The sequence below is a fragment of the Myotis daubentonii genome, chromosome 20, assembly GCF_963259705.1.
Source record: "Myotis daubentonii chromosome 20, mMyoDau2.1, whole genome shotgun sequence".
Classification (NCBI taxonomy): domain Eukaryota; kingdom Metazoa; phylum Chordata; class Mammalia; order Chiroptera; family Vespertilionidae; genus Myotis; species Myotis daubentonii.
The window spans coordinates 501,248-522,050 of NC_081859.1; the positions used below are offsets into that span (position 1 = coordinate 501,248).

General features: G+C 64.7%; 1 protein-coding gene across 15 annotated transcripts in view; it reads right to left on the bottom strand.

Moving 5' to 3' along the window:
• Positions 1 to 2,252: 2,252 nt before the first annotated feature.
• The window catches only part of PPP1R12B (protein phosphatase 1 regulatory subunit 12B), a 64,578-nt gene continuing 46,027 nt past the window's right edge, over positions 2,253 to 20,803 (bottom strand). For 8 of the 15 annotated variants that reach the window (XM_059677442.1, XM_059677438.1, XM_059677433.1 and 5 more), the window contains 7 exons: positions 14,434 to 14,450; positions 13,399 to 13,543; positions 12,746 to 12,850; positions 10,761 to 10,814; positions 9,539 to 9,589; positions 6,937 to 7,089; positions 2,253 to 4,561 (listed from right to left, as the gene is read on the bottom strand). In XM_059677442.1, the coding sequence (XP_059533425.1) occupies positions 6,955 to 7,089; positions 9,539 to 9,589; positions 10,761 to 10,814; positions 12,746 to 12,850; positions 13,399 to 13,543; positions 14,434 to 14,450 (507 nt within the window). In that variant the 3' untranslated portion in view covers positions 2,253 to 4,561; positions 6,937 to 6,954. Of the gene's footprint in view, positions 4,562 to 6,936; positions 7,090 to 9,392; positions 9,430 to 9,538; positions 9,590 to 10,760; positions 10,815 to 12,745; positions 12,851 to 13,398; positions 13,544 to 14,433; positions 14,451 to 19,579; positions 20,313 to 20,803 lie in introns of those variants that run through there. The other 7 variants (XR_009450234.1, XR_009450233.1, XM_059677434.1 and 4 more) reach the window with 7 other exon arrangements.

Consider the following 20,803-nt stretch of genomic DNA (forward strand, 5'->3'; position numbering starts at 1 on the left):
TGGGGGAGGGCAGGCAGGGAAGTGTCCCAGGCCGGATCTTGGGGCCCAGAGCCCTGACATGAACAGTGAAACTGTTAAACGTAGGGGCGTCCCAGGCACGACTTGGGACACAACCCACTGAATGTACTTGGCTGTGTGTCCCTGACATTCGAGTCTAACTGGCCGGGCTGTGGGTTCTGTGACCGTGTTTCCGGGGGCGGGGGGGCACCTCGTCTGTTGGAGACAGGTCCCCAAGGGCTTCTCCTCCCCTGGGTTTTGAGCTGCAACATGATGGAGGAGGAGGACGCTGAGGCTTGAAGACACATGAATATACTTTATTTTTTAAGCGACAACAAAACCAGAACCTTCTGAAGCCATTTGAGCCGCCCCCCCCCACTCCGCCCCCCGTGGGTACAGTTGTCTGTAACTGACTCCGTCCCCCTAGACGCCTGACCGAGCCTCGCCCCACATGCATGTCTTCCTGTAAGCAGCGCATGGCCCAGCTGAGCGCTGGCCCCTCCCCCGAGTCTGCGTCCGAGAAGTCTGCCCCCCCAACCCCCCCCCCCCCGCTCACCCACTGGGAACCGCCCCCCACCCCTCACCCTCCGCCGTTGCCAGCCCTGGGGTTGCTGGCGCCTGAGGGCCCCCTCCCCGGGGTCCCCTCTGTCTGCAGGGCTGACCTGGCCGTGCTGTGTCCAGCCCCCCGCTGTCTGGTGTCCGTGTGTGTGTGTGGTGTCCCCCCACCCACTGTGTGAACTAACTGACAAGCCATACAGGGGCCCCCCAGGAGCCCCCCCCTTGGCTCCCGACCCCCCACAAAGGGCTCCCCGCTGCTTCCTCCTGCTCAGCCCGTGTGGTGAGGGCGAAGGTCCTCAGGGTCTGCACCCGTGGTGGACGGCCCGGCTGGGCACCCCAGGGGGGGCCTGTCCAGGCGCCTGGCGGGCATGTGCAGCCATGCAGGGGCTCAGCCTGCGGTCAGGCTCCCGTCACCGCTGGGGTGGGCGGTGCTCACTTCCCACGTGGGGTCAGGTCTGGATGACCAACGAGGGGGACCCGCTCTTCCTATCGCCCCTCCTGCCGTCCGACCGAGGGCACCTGAGGCTGCAGGGCCGGCCGGAGGGTGGAGGGCAGGTCTAGGTGGGGGAGCACGCGGGGGAGCACGGGGCTCCAGCCCGCCCGCAGCCCCGGCCGGGCCGGCAGGGCACACGGCTCCCGGAGCTCAGCTTGGAAGGGCGGGTGGGGCCTGGGCATCAGGCAGGTGTCGGTCGGGCCACAGGGGCCAGGCGGGCTCTGCCCTTCGTGATGTGAGCACACGGGCCCGGCCCCACCAGGGCCACCTTCATCGTCACAGAACACGCGGCAGCCTGTCCCCCCGCCCCCCACCTGCCTGGCGATGCTCTCACCCCTCGTGTGGCCCCTTGTTCTCGTCTGATCTCGTCAAATCGTTATTTTGTAATGAGCTGCGTCTCCTTATTAAAGAAATGAGCTGAGAGAAACCTGGGGGTGGGGCGTGTCTGGCTGTGTTTGCTGGGGGGGGGGGCAGGCGGGGGAGGGGGGTCTGGGCTCCGAGGGCAGCAGCCTGCGTGGCGGAGGCCGCTCCCTGGGGTGGGAATGGAGGCCCTGAGCGGGGCTTGGGGGAGCCTGGCCCCGGGTCTGGAAAGAGAATTCCTACACGGTCCCCCGCCAACTGCCTCAAAGACTTCAAATGTCTGACTGTGGAGGCAAAGGTGCTGGGGACCAAAGACAGGGCTACGGCCGAACGGCAGCCTTCACGTGGGGGCTTGTTCCGCTGTGGACCGGCCCCGAGCGGGAGCAGGGCCGGGGCACGGAGAGCAGCCGGGCGGAGCTGGCCTGGGCCGGCCGGTCAGCCAGTCACAACCGGGAGCCGGCAGAGGCTTTGTCTCTGGCTACGGCCACATGGACGTGGAGGGTGCACATCTTGTCTGAGCTCTGCTGTCTCCACGGAAATACACGGGCGCCCTGGCCTGGGGGCTCTGTGGGTCCTCACTGGGCCTCGCCTCGGCCGGACTCTCGGACCTGCCCTGGGGACCCGTGGCCGAGGCAGAGGTGGGCGGGGCCCGGGCATGGGTGGGTGTGTCCCAGGGCAGAGGTGGGCGGGGCATGGGTGGGTGTGTCCCAGGGCAGAGGTGGGCGGGGCCCGGGCATGGGTGGGCGTGTCCCAGGGCAGAGGTGGGCGGGGCCCGGGGCAGAGGCGGTGACGTGGAGGGAGGCCGGACGTGAGGCCCACTGCCCGTTTCTAGGCGCAGAGCCAGTCAAGTCGAAACACGTTTATTGGCTGTTTGTAAAGACCGCTGTGCGCAGGCGCCACACAGTGAGTTACTCCCACACAGGAACTCAGTGACATTAGGCAACACCCACCAGCAAACCACTCGCCCACTCGGGTCGAAGGCCACGCGAAGGTGCATACAAATACATTCAGCTCAGTGGCCTGCTGCCCGCTCGGCGCCCACCCGGCATTTACAGCGGCAGCGCCCGGCCCAGGCAGCGCCCGCTGACCCGGGGGAAGTGGAGAGGGACAGAGGGGGATGGGGACCAGAGTCACCCGAGGGCGAGTCCTGGGATGGGGGTCGGGCAGGTGGTTTGGGGAAGCGTGAGCTCCCAGGGCTCGGACTCTGTCCCGGTGGGACGTCGCCACGCTGCCCCTGCTCCAACCTCAGGTGTGCGGCCGGGGCCCCGCTGGGAGTCTGGGACAGGCCGGGGTCACATGGCGGCTGGTCCCTGGAGGCCTCCCTGCCCTCGGGGAGGAGCGGAGGGTGTGAGGGAGGCCGAGGTGAGGGCAGCGGCCAGACAGGACGAGCAGCTCACGCTCAGTGGGACTCAGGTTAACGAGGGGCTCAGACTCTCGAAGGCTCCCCTCAGCCCACCTGCCAGGGCACCTGCGCCTCTGCGCTCCGGGCACCTGCTGGTCAGGTTCCTGCTTTTTCTCTGCTCCAGACCGTTCCCTGGCGGCCGTGGCCGTTCCTGGCGGCGGTTCAGACCCTCTTGTACAACCTCACCAGGAGCCGACAGGCGGCCAGGAGCCGGCCCGCAGGGCCATGCCATCGGGAGGCCACTGAGATCTCCGCTCGGCTGGAGGCTGAGGTCTGAGCCACCAGGGGCCCACCCCACCCGCCCCTTGATGGGCCCGACCGCCTGCCTCCTTGCACCTTGGGGTCCCTGTCCCTCCTCTCCCCCCACCCGCCTTCCGAGAGCGACCGTACAACAGGGCTGAGTTCCCCATGGGTGTCCCCCCGCAGACCCAGGGAGCGGCCCTGCCCCTCCTCACCTCGCCTGCCGTCCGCAGCTCAGACACCGCGTGGGGGCCTCCACCTGTGGCTACTGTGGGTCTCGCTCGGGCAGGGACAGCTGTGTCCACTCAGGGTGCCCCGGGGGGAAGGAGGCCCAGATGGAGGCCCCCTGCCAGGCTCCAGGGAACCGGGGGTCGCCCTCCCCGCTGCCTGGCGCTCCGTCCCCAGGTCTGCACGGGCTCCGGGCAGCGGAGTGAGGGATGGACAGACACCGGACACCTGCCTGTCTGAGGAAGGCAATGGCACGGAGTCCCCGGACCCCGGCGTTTCCTGAGGCTGGGAAGCTGGCGCTTCATCACGGGAACTTTCTGGCAAGAGGAGGCGTCGTGAGCGCGGGGGGCACAGCTCTGGGGAAGGCACACAGGTCGGACGGACGTCCTCCTAACAATCCCGCTTTCTTTTCCTGAGAAGAGGCAGCCCCTCCCCGCCCGCCCGCCGAGTGGAGCAGCCCAGTACTTGTGGGCTCCCAGCCAGAGGCCGTGGGGGGCAGTGCTGTCTGTCCCTGAGCCCCCACACTGCTCCCCCTGAGCGGCCCTGGGGGCAGACTGGGCCGTGCTGGGCCCTCACCGCAGCCCCAGGACCAGGAGCCTCTGACTGACCTGCACAGACAAACCGCCCTGTCGGCTGCACCGCTCCTGGCACGCCCGCCCCACCCACCTCCGTCCTGGGGCCGGCCGGGTGCAGGGAAGAGGTGAGGGGAGGGGCCTGTGGACCAAGCCCTGAGCAGGGGCAGTGGGAGATGTCAGGGAGGCTACTGCCTCCGGGGAGGCCCGGGAGCTGTCTCTGTTTAGAGTGCGGGAGGCGGCGGAGCAGAAAGAGGAAACAGGACAGGCCTGGGGGGGTGGGGGGCAAGGACATTGGGGGTGAAGGCTGCTGACGGAGACCCCAGGGTCTTGGGGGGCCGGTCTGTGCACTCCCAGCCCTGGGTGGCGGCCCCACCCGACCTCCTGCCCCACACGGGGTCCAGCAGGGGCCACCGGCGAGGCTCTGGGCGGGTCCAGGGCCAGTGGGGACGGCGGCGAGCAGCAAGGCCCAGGCTGAGCGGGCACAGCGGGGCGGAGGTGGGGTGGTGTGGAGGGTGCAGAGGCGCAGAGCAGGTGATGTGGGACGGGCAGGCGGCCTTCCCCACAGGCCCTCTGCGGGAAGGCGAGTCTGGGGCAGCAGCTGGCCTCCATCTGGGGCCGCGGCTACTTGGACAGTTTGCTGATGACTCTGATGAGGGCGCCGTTCTCATCTTTTAGCCTCTGGTTGTCGGATTTCAGTTCTGTTAACACCTGCGGGAGAGGGAGGGTGTCACAGCCCTGAGCACCACCTGCCCCCAGGGCCGGTCATGTGACCATGTACGGAGGCCAGGCCCGGTGCCCCATCAGCCCACCAGAGCCCTGGTGTCGCTGCAGGTTCAGGGATGGCTGCTCCTCCAGGGAACAGGTGCCGCGGGCAGGAGGGCGGCCCTCCCATCACCGCAGGCATGCGTGTCGCCCACCAGGAACCAGAGGGGTGCACAGCCGTGGGCGCACATGCAAACCCTGTGGGGTGGGGTGCAGTGCCTGTGCGGACGCTGTGGGAGTGGGAGGGGGTCAGAGACCCTGGAACCATGCCCGCGCGGCCAGGGCAGGTGTCCCAGGACTGATCGCCGAACAAACAGGCAAGCCACCAACTGCAGGGTTCCTACGACAGAACCGCCGTGCCCTTGTCCCTGCCAGAGAGGGACCCGTGGGGCCCACAGGCAGTCAGGCGGCCGCTCCCAGAACCTCCTCCAGACCCTGCCTCCTGCCCGCCCTGCAGCCTGACCCAGGGCCGAGCACTGCCCACGGCCACAGATGCCCAGTGCACCTGCCCCGCCGCAGGGCCACACGGCGCAGCTGCATTCATCTGAGGGCTGGGCTGAGGTGCCCCCTTTGGAATCCTCACCCAAGGGCACCCTTTTCACCCATTCTAGAGACGGGAAGGGAGAGAGACACATCGATCGGTTGCCTCCCATACGCGCCCCGACCGGAGAGGTGACCTGAAAACCTGGGCAGATGCCTGACTGGGAGCAGAGCCCAGGGCCCTTCAGTGCACAGGCTGACGCTCCAACCCACTGAGCCACACCAGCCGGGCCCCACCCCTTTTTAAAATGTACAAATTCCTCTCAAGCCTGGGTGACCTCAGACTTAATTCTTTGGGGCGTAAAAAAGACACCGGACAGCGATTTCCCAGCTGCACGGACCCTGGAGGGTGTCCCGACCTCACTGGGTGGGCGTTGGGTAAGAACACCTGAAGGCAGACGCTGTGCTGGGGAGCGACTGCCATGTCAGTTCCCTGGACGTCAGCTCCCCCAATTCTCAAGCCCCAGTTCACCACGACCGATGTGATCCTTGGACAAATAAAACGCAGTCTGTGTCTCAGGTATTACTTCCTCCCGCCTCTGACGAGCAGTGTCGGCAGGGACCACGGCCCGAAGCTGCAGGGACGGCGTGAGCGCTGCCTGGCAGCTGGGGGGTCAGTGCTGGGGACAGTGGGACAGGGCGCGGCTCCGGGCCTGCTGCCTGGTGTGGAGCTGGCCTCCACCACGTGCTGAGCGATGGAATCTGAACTCGGGCCTTTTGTTTGTGAAATGACTGTTCTGGGCAACAAGGAAGGAAAAGCTGTGAAGCACCGGCCAGGCTTTAACCCGACCTTCACCATGGTTACCATCGCCGTGGTTACCAGCCGCATGCTATGCTGCCTCCCTGAAAGAGGGACACCGCGAATAACTGGGGCGCCTGTGAGCCTGTCTCCAGCTCCAGCTTTCAGGAGTCTCAGGGTGACTTTAAGCGGGGAGCCATCTCTCTGTGCCGGGGGCACCCCTCGTGGGTGCGAGCTGCCTGCTGCCAACCGGAGGCTCCGCAAACAGGCAGAGGACAAGCCGGCCCTGAGAGGCTCCCGAGGCGGCTGCCAGGCGCTAAGCTCCTCCACCCGCTCGGACGGAGGACCCGCCTGTGAGCTCGCCTTTCAGACCTCGTGCAGGGAGGGCTGGGACCAAACCCGCAGTTCTCTTCTCCGGAGACGAACCCGACCCATCTCCCTGCAAGGCCAGCCCACGGCTCTGCCTGCAGCCACACGCGGGGGCCCGCACACGCCAGGCCCATGATTTGTGAAGGGGGAGCAATGCCCCCAGAGGGAGGAGGACCACATGGGAGGGAGGCTGACACACGCACCTCCACCAGCCTGGGCTGCCGATGGCTTTGCTGGCGCAGGTGCTGGGCACGGCAGCCTCCAGGCCAGCCCCCCAGCCAGCCCCCGGTTAGATGGGGAGCTGGCTCTGTGTGCTCCCCACAAGGCCATGGTCTCAGCCCTGGTTTCACAGACCCCTTGGGGCTGGGCCCAGGCACGCACATGCCGCAGCCCACGCCCACTGTGACCCCCAGGCGCAACCCCAACTGCTCTGGGGACCAGGCTGCATCTGGTGGAGACAGCGCGGTCTGTGTGGCATGACCCGTGCACACCTGTGCGTACCCACGGCGTGTCCAGTCTTTGGGCAACCTTCCTGCACAGACCTCAGCCAGGAGGCCCTCCCTGACCTGGCCGTCCCACAGGCCTCATCCTGGCTCCTTTGCACGACCAGCCTTGACAGCGCCTGATGGGCTCCGGTGGATGAGCCCGAGCGGCAGCAAGGGGAGCGACCTGCCTGCAGAGGGCGCGGCGGCTAGAGCTCCTGGGACTGCGCGGACTCCATGGACGCCGAGAGCCGGGCCACCACGCGGGCCAGCGCCCTGTTCTCAGCCTGCAGCTGGGCGTTCATCTGCTTCAGGGTTTGGATCTGTTTGAGCTGGTGGAGGTTCTGCAGGGACACGAGGCACGACAGAGAGACAGAAAGACAGACAGACAGACCAGGAGATGAGAGCAGGCAGAGGCCACACGACTCGGTTAGTCTTGGTTCGCATGCGAGAAAGGAGACGAGAGGAGCAGGGATGGAGGAAAGCGGAGCCTGCCCTCCCCGCGAAGGCAGCCATGCGCACGCACGGCTCGGCTCGGCTCCAAAGCCACCTGCTTGCTCTCAGGGCGACACCCTGTGGCTGGGCCCGCGGGCTCGGAGCTGTGGGTGCGGTCGAGCCACAGCCTGGGACCCTCCATGGTCATGGCCAGGAGATGGGGACCCAGCGTGTCCCGGTGAGGCCAAGGCCCGTGCTGCACCTCTGTCTCACCCCGGGCCCCTGTTCGGCTTCTCTGTCTGGGTCCTACTTCACCTCATGACTTTTTTCTCTAAAGTAAAGAGCAGCCTGAGTAGGTATTTTCTGGGTGAAGCGGCTGCTAGAACTGGAGGGACACGTCCCATGGACGGTCCTGACCTTCCAGTGGCCGTCGGCATCGTGGAGGTCAGGCGCCCCAGCTCCATCAGCTCACGCTGGGCTGACGCTCATGTCGGGGGTGCATGTGCATGAGGAACAGCCCCACGTCCCAGCCTCGCGCTGCGGGACCCCCAGGGACACGTAAGGGCCTGCTCACTGCCTGACCCGCGGCCGCCACTCCTGGGCGCAGAGGACTGGCATGTGAGGTCAGGCGCCCCAGCTCCATCAGCTCACGCTGGGCTGACGCTCATGTCGGGGGTGCATGTGCATGAGGAACAGCCCCATGTCCCAGCCTTGCGCTGCGGGACCCCCAGGGACACGTAAGGGCCTGCTTACTGCCTGACCCGCGGCCGCCACTCCTGGGCGCAGAGGACTGGCATGTGAGGGCTGCGTGGAGGCAGACAGAACCTGTAGGCCGCAGGAGGGTCGCCAGGACCACACAGGACCGTCTGCCACCCCCAGAGATGAGGACAGAGATGGAGGGTGAGGGGAAGAGCAAGGAAATGAAAGAGGCATGAGGGGGACAGAGAAAAGGAAACAGCACAGACAACACACGGAATCTCTGTCCCCACAAGGGACGCCAGCTTGGGAAACGGTCGGCACCGAGCAGCCCCAAGTCGCCATTGGAGGGCCAGGACCAGCAGCCGCCCCCCGGCCGGCCGCAGGGAGGACAGAGCAGGCTCCGGGGCTACACATGGACACACCCAAGGGACGGGGGAGGGACCACGTCAGAACCAAAGGCAGTCCCGCCTCGCCCTCCTCTGAGGCTGGCCTGGGCCCACGGCCTCCCTCCCTGAATGCAGCCTTGACTGCACGCAGGTCGGGGGGTGGGGGTGGGGGTGGTCTGGAGGACTCAGCAGGAGGCAGGAGGCGCCTGTGGAACGTTCCAGAGGGAAGGCACTGGGCAGGCTGGGGATGGGGTCTTTCCAGAGGAAACAGTACATGCAGGAGCGGACGCTGCGGGCCCTCGTGCAGGGACCTGGGAAGGGCTGGTGCTTCTCAGCGGCTGCCGCCGCCGTAACCAGCCTGAGGCGGGCGCAGCCAGACAAGAGCGGCCGCGCAGCTCCCGCCTGCACCTCCCAGGACCGGGGAGTCTGGGTGGCCACGGCGTGACCACAGCCCGCGCCCACCTCCGGCTCCCGTCCCCTGGGCTTTCTGCACGACTCGCCTGAGTCCGAACAGGCGCCACTGAGGGTCCCTGGAGGCCGCCCTGCACCTGCTCCGGCCGACGCCCGGGGCCCAAGTGCCTGCGTAGCTGCGTGCGCGGCAGACACAGCCCCTGGCCCTCAGCTGGGCCAGGTCCCAGGCTGGACGGACGCTGGCCACGGCTCATGACTTGCTGTGTCCACAAGAAGCACCCCTTGGCCCAGTTCCCCCAACTTCACGCGGCTTAAGTTTCTGCCTCCAAAGGCACAGACCTTGTCCGGTCCTGACCAGCCTTTTCAGTAGATTCACCGTGAGCCAGCGGACAACAGGCACCTCTCCCCACGCCAGGGCACGGCACCCACCGCCAGGGCACCAGGCAAACACTCTCTCACGGAGTGAGGGACCCCGCGGAGGGAAGCTGAGCCGTGCTAAGCGGCTGCGGGTGCTGGCGTCATGCACGCAGGGCGGCGCTCCCAGCCTCCGGGAGGCCCAGCAGCCCCGGCCCAGCTGCTGCGGGGTGGGGAGCAGTGAGCGAGGTGAGGTGTGGCCTCGGCAGCCCGACATCGCGGAGGGCCTCGGGGGCCACCGGCTGTGGACAGACCCCGACTGCGTGCAGCGCGGGCTGTGGTGGGAGGGCGGCGGCACCTACCTGAGGCCCGGGCAGCTGCCGCCTGTCCACCCAGCCCCTGAGGAAACCACAGGTCAGCCCACGCCTGCCCCAGCGTCCCCGCGGCCGAGGCAGCGCTGCTCCCCGAGGGGCTGGGTCAGGGCTCAGCCTGGGGACCCTCCCCGTACCTTCATCTCCTCCTCCATCTCGGACATCTTCCGCTCCAGGGCCCGCCGCTCCTGTTAACAGACAATGCACGTGTGGGCTCAGCAGGGAGTCCATGCTGCCTCAGGGTCGCCAGTGACCAACAGAGTCAAGGCTCAGGCACACTGCCCAGGAGGCTGCCTGCCCTGCTTCCCTGGCACTGTCTCTGCACCTCCCCCCACAGTTCCCCCCCAGCTCCCGCCCCTCAGTTCCCCCCCAGCTCCCCCCAGCTCCCCCCCAGCTCCCCCCAGCTCCCCCCCAGCTCCCACCCCTCAGCTCCCGCCCCTCAGTTCCCCCCCAGCTCCCCCCAGCTCCCCCCCAGCTCCCCCCAGCGCCCCCCCAGCTCCCACCCGACAGCTAGGAGCACAGGGATACCAGGGCCCGCTCAGCCACCTGGGGGTTCACAGGACACCAGGCAACGAGAACCTCTCAAGGAGTCCCGACTCCCCGCAGGGCGCCCTGTTCCTTGGGAGCCGCTGGTCACCAGGGGCCAGAGGCTGAGCTGACTCCCCCCTCCCCCCAAGGATTCCAGGACAATGCGGCCTCGTGATTAGATGAGACACCAGCCAAGGGAATAAATGCGTCACAAAAGCCAGCTGCTTTCCAACTGAAGAGGGGATGAGAGCATGCGCCCCAGGGTCAGGCAGCGCAGGGGTCACCAATGCACCAGAGTCTTCCCGATCCAAGAGCCTCCGATTCCAGAAAAACATTCTGAATGCGGCCCGAGGCCAGCAACTAACAGGAACACTCCCCCAGGGCGAGGCTCTGGCTCACGCTCCATCACAGCCCGGAGGGTCCCTCTGCCCCAGGGGGTGGGGGGGCAGAGCCTGGGCCCAGTGTGTGTGGTGCAGTGGATTTGTGTGCATGCATGTGGCGCAGTGCGCACAGGGTGTGCATGTATGCAGTATGCGTGTGCATGTAGTGTGCTTTGTGTGCAGGCGGTGCACTGTGTGTGTGTGTGTGTGTGTACGAGCAGGTCTGCCTACAGGCAGGACACTGACCCTCCCAGGCCCTGCCCCCACACGGGACGTGTGGAAGGACTGACCGTCTGAAGGCCAAGGACGGGCAGTGAGCTGCCGTCCCCGTCAGACAGAAAGAATTCATGACCGGGCTGGGAGTGGAATGCGGTCCCCCGCCTGGGACGCGCTTTTTCCACTGGCACACACAACAGGAGAGCTCGGGAAGGAGGACACGGGGGCTGCCTACCCGCTTCTCCACCTCCAGCAGCGAGGACCTGTCGGGCGTCTTCTCCTGTTTCTGCTGAAGAAGGGGGGGGCGTGTCACGGAGCCTCCCAGGCGGGCGTCTGGGCAGCCCCACCGTGGAGGCGGAGGTGGAGGCGGAGGTGGAGGCGGAGGTGACAGCAGGCTCCGGGCGCCCGGTATGCCCTGCCGTCTGCAGGGCCCCGTGTTCGGCAGCCACCGTGCAGACGGCCCTCTGGGCCTGCCCCTCCAGCTCACCAGCCCCCGCGTCCTCCCTAGAGTCCCCGAGTGAGCACGGGGCCCTCTCCTCTGAGAGCGGGCACTCCTGAGCGGGCCTGGGCCACCCCACTGCACTCTGCTTTTCCCCGGAGCAGTGGCCTCCCCGGCTGTGGGCCTCAGGGTCCTCCCTCGGGAGGCTCCTGCTGTCTCCCCAGCTGGACCAGACCCGGCCCCCTTCTTTCACACATGGAGCTCCCAGATAAGCTGATTTTATTTGAATGAAAGATGAGAACTTCACTCTAGGTCACAGGGAGGGCAGAGCCGGCAGGGCAGGTCATGGCTGCCTCACGGAAGGGGGAGGTGAGGGGGGCGGAGAGCGGCCTGGCACCAGGAGCTGCCCAGAGCTCCTCTCTCGGCAGGCACTGGACCCAGACACCCCGTGGCTCTGCCTGCAGAGGTTCCCTTTTTCAAAAAACTAAGGAAGAGCCAGAAGTAACAGCACAGCTGAGAACGTGCTCCTGTCCTGTGGGCTCTCCCCTGTCCTGAAGGTCACGTCCCTTGTTCTTTTTTAAAAAATATCTATTTTTATTGATTTCAGAGAGGAAGGGAGAGGGAGGGAGAGAGAGAAACATCAACGATGAGAGAGAATCATGAATCGGCTGCCTCCTGCACACCCGCTACTGGGGACGGAGCCCGCAACCCGGGCATGTGCCCTGTTCGGGAATCGAACCATGACCTCTGGTTCATCGGTCTACTCAACCACTGAGTCACGCCAGCTGGGCATGTGCCCTGTCCTGAAGGTCATGCTGTCCCCTCCGGAAGCCGTCCCGTCCTGTCAGTCTGCATCCCTGGCTGAGAAGCAAGGTCTGTGAGGACTGCACTTACTAGTCGTTCACGCCCACAAAGAACTGGCTTTTGTTGTTCTTTAGATCTTAGCGCCCTCAGAGCTCAGTGGGCCTTCAATCCACCGACGCCAGGTATCGCTGGGGAACCATCCCCATGAGGATGGGAGGCTCTGCCCTCTCCTGCCAAACACTCCACTTTGGCCAATCAGCAGTGACTTGCTTTGCAGCAGCACCACTTCTCCTGAACTTCAATAGTGCATATTTGGCAAAACTAAGGACATTACGACACACCCAGCAAGCAGTGGCTGGAAAGGCAGATTTTATTCCAGCGCCCTGCGCCCGTTGGTCAGCAACGGCTGAGACTGCGGACCCTGAAGGATCCTCCTGTGAGGTGCTGGGTGAGGTCTGGATTGACCGACAGCTCATTGGCTGCTGAGATAAAAGCAGCTTCGGACAGCTGGGTCTGCTGAGCGTGGACTGGCGGGGAGGGCGGAGGGCGGGGAAGGCGGACTGGCAGGGACTGGGCTGCCGGGGTTGAGTCCATCCCTTGGCCTCACTCTTTCCTTGAGGCTGAGGCCTGCTTTTCTTGTCCCACTGAAGTCACTTAACGCCCCAGGAGCCCCCGTGGGGGAACCAGGCCGCAGGACAGAAGCACTGCAGGGGCTGGACCCTCCGTCCACCACCACCTCTGCCCTGAGCAGCCGCTGCCTCAGGCCTCTGTGCCCTGAGCTGGCGTGTGACAGCGCTCCTTGTCCCTCTCTGGGGGGACCTGGGGGACGAGGCAGAGCAGGCTGGGACTGGCCTCATCCCACGAGATCGATGATTCCCATTTAGGCACCAGGAGTTGCTCCCGGGACCAGCGACCATCCCGCCTCGGCAGATGTTGATTAACCTGCCGCCCCGCCCCTGAGGGCCCCGCCCCCTCACCTGGGCCACCTTCTCCAGCCTGGACTTGACATCTGCCAGCTCCAGCTGGGCCTCCTGCAGCTTGGTCTTCAGCTTCTGGTTTTCGGTCAGGGCGCCCTCGTAGAGCTGGGGAGCGAGTGGCCTGTCACCTTGGGGGTGGCCCGAGGTCGCCCAGCAAGAACCACCACCCGCCACCCACTGGGGGGGTTCTAGGGAACGTGTCCGTTTGCTGGTCTGCACCCCTCCCCACCCCCGTCAGCGGAGGCCCTGGTGACGAACACAGCCACAGGCTCGACCTCCACACAGTCCCTTCCCCACCTGGAAGCCACAGCTCACCCGGGAACAGCTGCTCACACCCCATGTGACCTGTGTTTTCAGAGCCAGCCCTGTACGCACTGATTGGTCAAGTTCTGCTTAACAAACAAACGCTTTCCTCACAAAACCGTTCTTTGGTCACCTCCTCTGCGAGGTGGAGAAGAGTGACGGGGGCAAACCTGTGCACCCGCGGCCGCTCTGGACAGGCCTGTGGGCAGGAGGTCCCCGGGCTGACCGAGCTGGGGGCAGCGGGAGGCCTGGGTGTGATGTCACTGCCTGCCCTCAGCTCCATCAGACGGGGCGCACGTCCCACCAGCGAAGGCCGCAGCCTGCGAACCGCACGCTGAGCAGGACGCTACCTTCTTATAGTCCCTGCTGCTGTCCTCGTCCACGCGGCTGGCCAGGTTGGCCAGGCGGGCCTCCCGCGCCTCCCTGCGCGCTCTCGCCGAGGCCCGGTCCCCATAGGAGTCGCTGGCCGTGGGGTTGCTGCCTCCAGACTCCAACCTGTGGGGACACCCGGAGACGCACTGACATCAGGTGGACTCTGAGGACGGAAGGTGTGGAAGGGCAGCGAGCCTTTTCTGAGAAGCGCTTGGGCGCCAGTCGACACATGCAGACGCCCCTTCCCTGACCCCACCCCCAGCTGCTGGGACCTGAGGTGGAGCCAGCTCAGAGGAGGAGGAGGAGGAAGAGGAGGAGGAGGAGGAGGAGGAGGAGGAGGAGGAGGAGGAGGAGGAGGAAGAGGAGGAGGAGGAGGAGGGGGCCATCACTGGCCAAGAATGGAGCTTACTTGAAAAATTGGTGGTTTAGACCCAAATGCTAACTTAAATCTTAGAGCTTTTCAAATTAATTTAGGGTTGAACTGCTTCTCTTAAGAGTGTGCTTTTTAAAGCAAAAGTTTCTTGGATCTCAACAGCCCTGGGAAATGATTCCAGCGACCAGCCAGGGAATCAGAAACACATGGACTTGGAGCTCGAGCTGCAGGCCTGGGAGGAGTGGTGATGGGGCAGTGGGCTCTGGCCCTGCAGGCCGAGGGGGTGGTGATGGTGGTGATGGGGGGAGTGGTCACGGGCCCTGCAGGCCTGGGGAGAGGAAGAGGGGTGTGGGGAGGGGAGGAGGGGAGGAGGGCTATGGAGGGGAGGAGGAGTGTGGGGAGGGGAGGAGGGGTGTGGGGAGGGGAGGAGGGGTGGTCAGGAGCGCTGCAGGTCTGTGGGGTCCAGACGGCTCCCCCCGCACGGCTCTGTACTCCACACCAGACTGTGCTGCCTGCTCAGGGTGTGAGTGCTGTGGGGCCGTGGAAAGGGAGGGACTGAGGGACACACTACACTAGGAAGCGGTGTGTCAGACATGCACTCACACGAGAGCTAAGCATGCGGAAAAACGGTCCTTCTTACCTAGAAAGTCTTTCGTGCTGGAGAGAGGAAGAGACAAAAAACAAAACAAAGATTAGAAACCAGCATCAGCAAGGGAGAGGTACACGCGTCTCCATTTGCAAACACTTCAGACCAGGCCTCCCGCAGGTCGCACTGCGCGGCGGCAGAGGGGTGCGTGGAGAGCAGGGGTCTTGGCAGCAGCCCCCCCTCTGCGCCAGGACTCTGCCCTGGAGATAGGGGACACGCTTCCAGCACAGGGAGCGGCGAAATGGGAACAGTCACTGCCTGCCCCCTCCTGCTCCAGGAGCCAGGCAGGTCACCAACCCCGGCAAACATCAAGCTCCGGAGGGCGCCCGCCGTCTGTCTCCCGGGCCTGCAGTGACGGCCGGGAGGGACAGTCCCCATCCCAGTCGGACGGACGGCGGAAAAAGCTCTGGGGCCTCAGAAGAAAGGACTCTGAGGTGCAAACGAGGCGCGGACATGGGGCCAGGGCAACCCAGACATGACAGTTCTTCGCTTCACAGTTAATTTTAGTCATCAATGACCTTTACCCTCTTACCTCCACTTTTCTTTTTAAGAACTCAGGAAAAGAAAAGCCCCGCTGATTTGCATGCATCTACTCATTTCCTATTTTGAGGCGTTGACAACAAAATCCCCAAGGACAGAGAGAGAAGGAAGAGGGACAAGGGCCCAACAACCCCAGAAAGGAAGGACCCCGGAACCGCCAGAGTCGCCCGGCTGTCCACTCGCCCCCCACCCGGCTGTCCACTCGCCCCCCAGCTCTCCACTCATCCCCCCACCCTGCCGGCTGTCCACTTGCATCCCCCCCGGCGTCCACTCGCTCCCCCCGGCTGACCACTCGGCCCCCCACCCTGCCGGCTGTCCAGGGGAAGGACGGAGAGGGCGGCCATTCTCCATGGAAACCTCTCTAAACCAGGGGAACTGCCATCAGAATTCTCAGGTGCTTCTGCAGAATGGACACTGGCGCAGAGCATCCGGGACCTGCGGCTGGAGCGCAGGGACCTGCTGGCGCACCGACGGCCGGTGAGAGTCAGTTACTGCGTCATCAACACTAAGGAGGTGGGTGTCTGACTTGAAGCCTGTTTAGTGCGATCCCCTCTGGAGAAGCGCTCGTTTATAAAGTGCCGCCAGCCACCGCTCTGCGGGGAGATCCGCCTTCACACGTCGGTGGGGGTGAATGAAAAGTCAGAGCCAGGAGAAGGGTAAGCTGTGCAATGCCAGAGATTCGTGAGCTCAGAAGGAGCTCACAGCAAATGCCCAGGGCCTGGTGAGCCTAAGAGCCGCGGTGCGGGCCTGCCGGGGGCACGGCTGAGTGGCAGCCGCTCTGAAGCAGGGAGGGGAAACCTGTGACCAGGTGGCAACCGGGTCTCCAGTGGAGGCTTCCGGAAAGCGCCGGCTTCAGAGAGACACACTCACGCGTGCGTTCTAAAACCATGTGTCTCGGAGGCTTCCCTGGGACCCACCCTTGTGGCTGCAGGGCCCAGAACGGGGTGGGCAACCACAGGGCTGCCGTTTCTGGGAGGCTCTGAGGTCTGCTCTGCGCACGACCGGCTCTTAGGGATGATCCAGACCCAGGCGCAGGCTCCTTCCTTTCCCCGGGAAACTCCCCGACAACCTCCCTCTGTCAGCCCCAGGGCCGTCTTGGGAGGGACAGCGCCAGGCTGGTTCCGATGGTGAAATGTGTACGGCTCGCAGAACACCAGGGGCTGGCTTAGAAAACCCCACAAAAGCTTCCAACTTGAACGTTACCAGGAGTTCAGGAAGACCCATCATTAACGCCCCCACCCCCAACGTTTAAAATAAAATTGTGGCTCTGGAGAGCTGGGCCCGAGGGACAGGAAGGAGCCGGGTCACACGGCCACTGCCACGGGTCACACGGCCACTGCCACGGCCCACAGTGATGGGAAAACCTGCTGCCATCTCCCCGCGGAGAGCGGCAGGACGTTCACACCGGGTCCCCAAGCGCCCCCTCCGCCCCCGGGACAGGCTGAGCTTTGCTGGGGGCCTCGGAGACCCGCCTCCTGTGGTTCTCGGCTCCGTGACCACGGTGAGCGGGACCCTTCGGGTTCCAGGGCAAGGGCAGCCCAGCACATTCACGGCTCAGGGGTGAGGCCAGTGGGAGCCATTTCAGAAATTCCCACGTCACAAGGCTTCCCCAGGAAAGAACGGCCTCATGAGAACCACCCATGCCGTGGCCCAGCTGCAGCTGGGGCCTGTGCGGGCGGCGGGAAGGGGCGGGGCGGGGCAGGGCGGCGCTGACTGCCGTGAGCAGGTGAGTTTCCGACACCCAGTGTTTCACACGCTGAGTCCCATGACCTCCCCCATCACTGTCCTGTCAGGACGTGCGGTGCCTGCCCCAGTCTGCGATGTCCCTGAAGGGTCTCACGGCAGTTGTGGCCACCCTGTCGCCGTCAGGTGTCCCTCACACGCTCTGGACACGTTTACAACGTGTCACGTTCCGGTGCTGAGGCAGCTCCGTCCCTTCTCCCCGACACCCGCTGGGCCTCCCTGGTCCCCGTCCTCCCGTCCCCTCGTGGACAGGGACCATGTTTAACAGCATGTCATGCTCAGAGAACGGACAACGCGGTTGCTGGAGAGAGTAAACAGACACCCTGGCTGGTGAGGACACCGTCTTGGGCACAGAGTGCGTCCCCCGGGGAGGAACACGCCTGCGTCATGCTGAGAGGGTCACGGCCGGCACACAGGAGCCCAGTGGCTGTGGGAGTGTTGAGGGAGGGGGATGAGACTGTGGTTTTCCAGCTGGTTTTGAGTTACAACGGTGCCCGCTGGGTGGCAGCTCAGCCCGGCTGCTGCCTGGCGTCTAAGACGAGGTGTGCAGCCATTCCTGCTCAGCCGGGAGCCAGAACCGGAGCCGAGGTCCCATGAAGGACGGTCTCCTTGTCCGGGGCAGAAGCAGGGACCCCCCCCCCCCCTTCACAGCAGGAAAGCAGGACTTCATCCCTGGCTCCCAGGCAGAGCTGCTCCAGGAATGCAGGCCCCAAGGCCACGCCCCTTTAACCCCAAAGTCTCTGGACCACAATTACCTCTCACAAAGGCAGTGAGAGCTTCTGCATCTTAACTCTGAGATCAGACCCCCCAGCGCCTTCCCCGAAGCCCAGTGCTTCTGCCTCAAGGCCCTGCAGCCTCCGTCTCTCTGCCCCTCCAGCTCTGCAGACACCTTGCTCTTCCTGTACCTACAGCTTGGGGTCCCCGTCCGTACAAAGGTGGGGCTCCCACAGCTCCCCAAGCTCTCCCCGTCCTCTCTGACCCTGCCTGTCCCTCACCTCAGACACACCTATCAGAACGCAGTGTTACTGCTGGTTGTAGTCAGGCTGCAGCTCTGCTGTGTCTCGGTTCCCTCCTGTACACGAGGCCGCAGCCCCACCTTCCAGGGAACCAGAGTGAGGGCCGGGCACAGGTGGGTGTGACAATCACGTTCCCGCTGCATTAGACAGATCAGAACGCGGGCAGCACCCGGGGGTGGGGGGCAGGACGGGGCTGCGGAGGGATCCGACACGAAAGCACTGGGGTTTGCGGAGACAGTGGGACGGAAATGAGGGTGAGGAAGAGGCTCCCTCCCGAGGGCTCCTGGATGACAGCCGGGCCCCCGGGAGGAGCCGTCACTGAGGGGCACACAGGCCCCCTCGTTCCCCCACGAGGAGCTCAAGACAAACAGCTTCATACAAACTGTCTTGGTGTCTGGGAGTCAACAGCCCCGGCTGATGTCCCAGAAACACACTCCACACACGGCTGCACCCGTGCCGACACAACAGAGGGCCAGGCCGCGGGCCATCACGCAGACGCGGGCCGTGCGGGTCCTGCAGGCTTCCCCACTCGGCCCCAAATAAGGAGCTGCCCCTGCGCCCAGCAGACTGGTTCCTAACAAGGAGTGGCCGCCGCACTGCCCAGCCCACAGCCCGCAGAGACGCCTGCTGGAACACGGGCACGCCTGGGGCAGCACGCCGCTGTCAGCAGGCACAGGGCTTCCTGGGCTTTCCCGGCACGTTCCCTGAGGAGGAGGAGGAAGGCGGCAGGTGCCACGATGCCTGGCACACACTGTCCCTGCGTCTCCCATGTACACACACACAGAGGCTGTCAGAGCCTCACACACACAGGCACAGCCTGACACACACACACACACACACACACACACATACAGTTACACACACAGAGGCTTTCACAGCCTCACACACACACAGAGGCACAGCCTCACACACACACACACACACACACACACAGGCACAGCCTGACACACACACAGAGGCTGTCACAGCCTGACACACACACAGAGGCTGTCACAGCCTCACACACACACACACACACACACACACGCACACAGGCACAGCCTCACACACACACAGAAGCACTCACAGTCACACACACACACACACAGGCACAGCCTCACACACACACAGAGGCACTCACAGTCACACAGGCTCTCACAGTCACACACACACACACACACACACACACACACACACAGGCACAGCCTCACACACACACAGAGGCACTCACAGTCACACAGGCTCTCACAGTCACACACACACACAGGCACAGACTCACAGTCTCTCACACACACACACAGGCCCTCACAGTCTCTCTCACACACACACACAGGCACAGACTCACACACACACACACACAGGCACAGACTCACAGCCACACACACACACACACACAGGCACAGACTCACAGCCACACACACACACACTCACACACACTCACACATACACACACGTGAAGCTGCACACAATTAAAGGTTACTGTCCACAGTTGCATGGCCATTTGGGAGCTTTTTCTTTTAAAAACACAGTGTTGACCCATAAAACACAGGAAAGGGAACAACTAAATATAGCCCGGAGCCTGAGAAAAGGCCTGGAGAGGCAGACAGGACGGAACGCCCCCTCCGCCCCTGCAGCTGACACTGTGGGTTAAGGGCTCAGGTGCAGGAGCCGCACACGTGCGGACCGGCTGACACAGGGCCACGTGCACGTGGGACCGTCCCTGGCACAGCAGCCACAGGGCCTCTGCGGGTTCTATCTTCCTGCCCGACTCCCTCGTGCCCTGACATGCCTGTGCTCAGCACCTCCCAGACACACATGCACTCTCCCTGCACTCAGCACAAGACACGAGACAAACCGCTTACTCGGAGCGTCTTGGCAGTCGGGGAGGGAGTGGCGGGGGGCGAGTCCGACGTAGACTTCCTGCTCCGAGGGAACTCCTTGCTCCGGGTGTACAGAGAGGACATGGCTGCGCTGGGCAGCGGAGCTCAGCGAGGACGCGGCCACCCTGGAGTCCAGCCTGCAGCTCTGGGCCGCCAGCCGAGCAGGCGTGAGGCGTGTCCCTCCACAACGTCTAGCCGGGCCCGTGGACAGCAGTCCCGCCGGGGGTGGCGGGGAGCCTCGCTGCGTGGCCTGGACCGAGTCCTGGGTTCTCCACAAGCTCACTCTTCCCGAGGCCTCCTCCCCGACAGGAGATGCAATCCTGAGGCAGGACGCCCCGGGGCCTGCAGAGACGCCGGACGGCCAGCTCCCGGCCGGAGGGAAGGAACGAGCCCCTGCCAACACGCGCCTCCCAGGCTGGCTCCACGCGGGGCGAGGCCAAGGGCTGTGATCACTCAGGTCCAGCAAGTCAGGAGTTTGTGAGAAGCAGCAGTTGGAGGAGCTGGGCTCCCGTCCTCCAACATATAAACACTCAGCCACATCCCTCCTCTTCTCTCTGACGCTCCAAAGCCGATTCGCTCAGCCAGGAATGCTGGAGCCGGGCCAGGGGCAGGATCGCTTCCAGCCCACGCGGCCGCCACTTGTCGGGGGAGCCGGCGCAGCTTCTAGGAACACGGGGCTCGGGGTGCACGCGCAGACCCCTGTCCACAGCGGCTCTTCTCGGCTGTGACCAGGGGCCTCTATTCAAAGCCCAGACAGAGGCCCGCACAGCACCGCGGCCCCCATGCTCCGTTCTAACCACGCGTCACTAGCTGCCCTGAGGAGCCCAGCAAGTGGACACAGAAACTCCAGGCCGGGCAGGGCTCAGGTGGGCACGGCGAGGGCCAGGCCGGGGCACCGACAGCAGGGGCAGCAGGACCCAGGACCAGTCTCCACAGCGAAAAGTCAGTTAAAAAGAAAGGCATGTGTCTGCGTGGTCTCGAGGGGGAATCTGACCATGAAGTGCTTCCACACCCTGCCATCCCCACCCACACTGCTGGCCCCTGCTTTCTACCCCTGGCGACCCCTCTCTGGCCCCACCCCCTTTCCCACATGAATTTAAATTCCCTCCTCTCTCCTGGCAGTGCCGCCTGGTGACCCCTATGACCTCGCGGACCCCGCACCAAGTTCACAGACAGGAAGACCAGCGCGCCCTGTTTCCTTCTGAT